This window comes from Babylonia areolata, chromosome 25, assembly GCF_041734735.1.
Source record: "Babylonia areolata isolate BAREFJ2019XMU chromosome 25, ASM4173473v1, whole genome shotgun sequence".
In the NCBI taxonomy this organism is placed as follows: Eukaryota; Metazoa; Mollusca; class Gastropoda; order Neogastropoda; family Buccinidae; genus Babylonia; species Babylonia areolata.
Window position 1 is genome coordinate 2,646,501 of NC_134900.1, and position 6,000 is coordinate 2,652,500.

The 6,000-nt window shown below is 42.5% G+C and overlaps 1 protein-coding gene across 1 annotated transcript in view; it reads right to left on the minus strand.

Moving 5' to 3' along the window:
- LOC143299998 (nicotinamide phosphoribosyltransferase-like) overlaps positions 1–6,000 on the minus strand; it is a 38,748-nt gene that overhangs the window by 19,194 nt on the left and 13,554 nt on the right. Inside the window, exons 4-5 of the mRNA XM_076613553.1 lie at positions 5,348–5,506; positions 1,960–2,090 (exon numbers count right to left, since the gene is read on the minus strand). Coding sequence (XP_076469668.1) covers positions 1,960–2,090; positions 5,348–5,506 — 290 coding nt within the window. The remainder of the gene's footprint in view (positions 1–1,959; positions 2,091–5,347; positions 5,507–6,000) is intronic.

Sequence of the window (6,000 nt, forward strand, 5' to 3'; positions counted from 1 at the left end):
AGGCCATCACTCCACTAGTTACTAACTAAGACAGAATTATTCTGCATTTCCGCTTTTCTTCCTTGGCACTAAACAGTCTAAGTACCACCATTTCTGGGCTACAAAGAGCAACCTTTGTGCTCAAATCTGATGGCTGTGTGCCCCCTCTCTGTGTCTGAAAACTGATTTCTGACCACAGCTTGCTACCACCTGTCACAACAAACTCCATGTACTTTTGATATCCCTCCACTTCTGTGTTTGAGGTGAGTCCTGTCAATGTCGTCAGTGTCGGCAGATTCATGGGGGGCTGTTGTTAGAGGGACGTAGTGGCGGTCTTCACTCTGGGAGGGACGCTCACTCAGTCTGGCTCCGCGACTAAGCCATTATTGTCGTTAGTAGGGGGCTTAGTAGGTGGTGTCCTAAGTACGTTAATACAGAACAGGCACCACTGAACACCACCGAAGTGACTCAGCAGCAGTGCAAGGTCTCCTCTGGTGTGTGGCCTCCTGGTGACCTAACATCGATGGTTCCCTGTGGACTGCCGACGCTGGAACTGTGACAGACGAACCCGGGTGTGGCCGTGAATGGAGGAATCTAAATGAGCGGCATGGGAGTAATGCCACTGAAATGATGGGGCAGCAAAAAAAAAAAAAAAAAAAAAAAAAACCCTCCATGTACTGTGCACAATATACGCACACGGTCACACTGAACAGCAACACCTGTGTGCTTCAGTCTTACCACTGATTGATTCAACATGGTTCATGTTCAAACTGAAACCAAATCTAAAAGTGAATACGACAGCAATTCGCGTCACTGGGCACAAAGAAACAGCAGTATCTGAGCTGGGGATACATCTATGGTAGAGAAATTAGAAAAGTTAACTGATTGCTTTTCTAATCTTTTTGAACACGCAGAACAAGATTGCGGGTGGGACTTAAAGCGAGGGTAGCAGACTGGATTCCTGCTGAACAAGTTGATGAACTGGGGCTCGATAACTTTGACTGAATAATTGACTGAAGGCTTCAGAATTGTAAAAACTGTATTTAAGAATATAAAAACAGATAACTTAGCAGACAAATAGAGGAACAGAGCCCAGTTAACAAGCAAAAAAACAAAAACAAAAAAACCCATCAAATTCCAAACCAGCTTCCAAAGATATCACCAATCAGAAAACTACTTCTGGGGCCAACAAGGCCATTCTGTTCCAGACTTTCGCTTTCCAGAATTATCAGCAGATGCAGCTTATCAAATGTGGGCACTTTGTACATCTTCTTCTTCTTCTCCTTCATTCATGGGCTACAACTCCCACGTTCACTCGTATGTACACAAGTGGGCGGCTTTTACGTGTATGACCGTTTTTACCCTGCCGCACATGTTCAAAATAATTTTTTGACTCACTTGTATAAACAAAGTGAGTCTATGTTTTAACCCGGTGTTCGGTTGTCTGTGTGTGTGTGTGTGTGTGTGTCCGTGTGTCTGTGTGTCTGTGTGTCCGTGGTAAACTTTAACATTGACATTTTCTCTGCAAATACTTTGTCAGTTGACACCAAATTAGGCATAAAAATAGGAAAAATTCAGTTCTTTCCAGCCATCTTGTTTAAAACAATATTGCACCTCTGGGATGGGCACAAAAAAATTAAAAAAAGAAGCCTAATTATATGCAAACTGCATTTACTGTTATATTTATATTTTTTGTATTCTCTAAACTTGGCACTTTGATCTCATATTCTGACGCAACAACAAGAGGAGTCATTATTATCATTTTTTTGATTCAAACAGGAACTTCTTTTGCTAAGCATGGAATTTTTATTTATTTTGCAAACGTTTTGGTGCAGATAGTAAAGAAGGGAAATCACTCTGTAATTAATGCAAGGGGACTTAATTTATCACAAGTGAGTCTTGAAGGCCTTGCCTCTCTTGTTTTTCTTTAAATTCAGGCGGCAGACTGTATTCGCTACGGCAGACCCCTGAGGAGTGTACCTGTGCTCAGCAGCAGGAATGGAGTGGCCGGCCATGGGACAGCCGTAAAAGGCCCTGGCCGTGGAGATGGCCGCGATGGTGTCTGTGCCCTTGAAGTTCACCAGGTGAGCCACACCGCCGATGCCAGCCGCCTGCACACGTCAGCACAAAGTGTCACACAGGTGTCTGAGGATCTGTCACCACCTCCCCCCTTCACACACAGCATTGGACAACAGTAGGGGTGTGCAGGAGGGATAGGGGGGATGCGGGTGAAAATAATAAATTAATCTTCAATAACATACAACTGTGGAGAACAGAGATATAGTGGGTAAGATAATAATCATCTAATTCATTCCCCTTCCCCCTTTACACACAACTGTGGAGAACAGAGATATAGTGGGTAAGATAATAATCATCTAATTTATCCCCCTTGTCCCTTACCACACATCATCCCCCTTGCCCCTTAACACAACAGGAAAACAGAGACATTGTGGGTAAGATAATAATAATCTAATTTCCCCCCCTTTCCCCCTTACACACAACATCCCTCTTCCCCCTTAAAACACAACTCTGGAAAGCAGAGATATAGTGGGTAAGATAATAATTATGATGTAATTTATCCCCCTTCCCCACTAACACACAAGATCTTCCTTCCCCCTAAACACACTAAACTGGAGAACAGAGATATAGTGGGGAAGATAACATTATAGTGGGGAAGATAACATTATAGTGGTGGGGAAGATAACATTATAGTGGGGAAGATAACATTATAGTGGGGAAGATAACATTAATCTGATTAATCCTCCCTTCCCCCCTAACACACAACATCTTCCTTCCCCCTTAACCCTTTCACCGCCAGTCAGTTTAGAGTGCAAATTAACCTTGTGCAGGAACCACAGAAAAGATGGTGTCTAAGAATAGCTGGGGATTCCCCTGTGATGTGTAGAAAAAAATGGCCAATCCTACCACTGAAAATTAAGAGCATTAGGTTAATGCACAAAAGGCCCATCAACTAGTTGCATTTCAGTGACATGGGTGCTTTACCTAGCTGGTGCCGAAATGCGACCATGGCGGTGAAAGGGTTAAGACTGTAGAACAGAGATATAGTGGGGAAGATAACATTATAGTGGGAAAGATAACATTAATCTAATTCATCCCCCCTTCCCCCCTAACACACAACATCTTCCTTCACCCTTAACACTGGAGAACAGAGATATAGTGGGGAAGATAACATTATAGTGGGGAAGATAACATTATAGCGGGGAAGATAACATTATAGTGGGGAAGATAACATTATAGTGGGGAAGATAACATGAATATAATTTATCCCCCCTTCCCCCCTAACACACAACATCTTCTTCCCCCCTTAACACTGGAGAACAGAGATAGAGTGGGGAAGATAACATTAATCTTATCTACCCACCTTTCCCCTTGACCGACTCAACCCTGCACACTTTGCAGTCTCGACATGCTTCCATGCCATAATGATGTGGAAAAAAAAACCCCAAAAAAACCAACGCAGATTGTGTACTGTTTTTCTTCCAAATTCCATGTGGACACATCTGGAAATACTGTAGAAGTTGCTTCCCTTTCTTTGTCATTGACGCAAACACAGGAAAACAAACACACTTGCAAAGGAAGAAAAGAAAAAAAAACCACTATGGGTGGCACTGCGCCATGATGACGCACTATCCCTGGAAAGAACATCCTGCAGTTCACACAGAGAACCCTGTTGTGACAACAACAAAAAAAACAAGAGAGGCAAGGCCTTCAAGACTCACTTGTGATAAATTAAGTCCCCTAGCATTAATTACAGAGTAATTTCCCTTTTTTTACTATCTGCACCAAAACATTTGCAAAATAAATAAAAATTCCATGCTTAGCAAAAGAAGTTCCTGTTTGAACAAAAAATGACAATAATGACTCCTCTTGTTGTTGTGTCAGAATAAGAGGTCAAAGTGCCAAGTTTAGAGAATACAAAAAATATAAATATAACAGTAAATGCAGTTTGCATATAATTAGGCTTCTTTTTTTAACCCCTAGGCTGCCTGCATGACGAGATAACTCGTCATGGCAAGCATGTATGCTTCGCTGCCTGCATGACGAGATAACTCGTCATCGAAATATTCTGACTTTTCCCTGCTTTGCATTCAGTTCGTTGACAAAAATGCTGGTAGCTTTAGCTTGGGGATTCTTTCTGGATTCTATTCATAGCTAGAAACACCATCTGCGTCATAAGGCAGTCCTTTATTTGAACGTTTTGGTTGGGTTACTGGCCGCAGTCTTTGCCTGGCTCCTCTCCTCGCTCGCTCAACAAAATGTCGGACTGACTCCGTGCTCAAGACATGCGCTCGTGGCGAACTAAATCAACCAAGATTACTTTCTTTAGCTAATGCTCAGAAAGAATTGGAGCATAAATTCGAAGGAGAAGACAGTGGTGAACATTTATAGGACGATTTGATAGAAAATAAAGGGAGCAATCAAGAGAGTGGCCAAGATACAACTATCAGTGAGTGATGCAGGCTGTTCAACTCTAGCAGACGAATTTTTAGCAGGGCACCGTATGAGCTATTTTCTTGGCACTCAGCCAACGTGATCTGATGAAGTGACGGTGTGAGGGGGGTGAAGAGGAGGGGGGTGGAGACTGAGGGGGCGTGGCCTCACATCCATATTATCACTTGCAGAAGTCACAATGCATCTATTTCTTTTTTCAGGTTTTTTTTATATTGTGGTTGTTCTAGTATGATTTTGTGTGTGCAGATATCCATTTGTCCAGAAAATGATATTTTTGTGCAAATTACCAGACTAATGTTTGCAATGAACAAGTTGAAAATGTGACAAAAAACAAAACACTGATTTCAAAACAACAGCATGTCACTTAAAATGCATAAAATGGGAAAACATCATGTGTTTTGTATTCTTTATTCATTTCCCTTTCAGAAAATATATACTTTTATGGGTCTTTCTCCAATAACAAAGAGCACAGAATTTTTTGAAAATTTATACCCGTTTTTTGTGAAAAAACCCTGGCAAATAGATTTCACTTAAATCTTATTTTCCTGGCAGCGAAAGGGTTAATTTTTTTGTGCCCATCCCAGAGGTGCAATATTGTTTTAAACAAGATGACTGGAAAGAACTGAATTTTTCCTATTTTTATGCCAAATTTGGTGTCAACTGACAAAGTATTTGCAGAGAAAATGTCAATGTTAAAGTTTACCACGGACACACGGACACACACACACACACACACAGACAATCGAACACCGGGTTAAAACATAGACCCACTTTGTTTACACAAGTGAGTCAAAAAAACACAACACAACACAACAGAATGCAACACACTATAACAACGTGTTATCCCTAACAGTGCAGCTGTGCACACACCTGTCACAGGATGGCGGCAACATACCTCTACAGACGTGGATCCCCGGAAGCCAAAGTCGTGCAGCTTGAAGGGGAGAGCATCCAGGTTATCGGCGGTCTCATCCAGGTAACGGGCGATGATCTCCTTCTGGGCCCTGGAGTTGGTGGCCACGGTCATGGGGTACCACACCTGAACCAGTAACGTCTGAAACAACAGTGTTGATTTGTGTCACCACACCTGAACCAGTAACGTCTGAAACAACAGTGTTGATTTGTGTCACCACACCTGAACCAGTAACGTCTGAAACAACAGTGTTGATTTGTGTCACCACACCTGAACCAGTGACGTCTGAAACAACAGTGTTGTGCTTTGTGTCACCACACCTGAACCAGTAACGTCTGAAACAACAGTGTTGTGCTTTGTGTCACCACACCTGAACCAGTAACGTCTGAAACAACAGTGTTCATTTGTGTCACCACACCTGAACCAGTAACGTCTAAAACAACAGTGTTGATTTGTGTCACCACACCTGAACCAGTAACGTCTAAAACAACAGTGTTGTTTTGCGTCATTCGCATGTAGAGAAATTCATCTCCCAACCTAAATGGTGGCAGGGACACCTGGGTTATGCTGCAGGTGAGGCATCTGCTTAGCAGATGTGGTGTAGCGTGTATGGATTTGTCACAACTCAGTGGCTC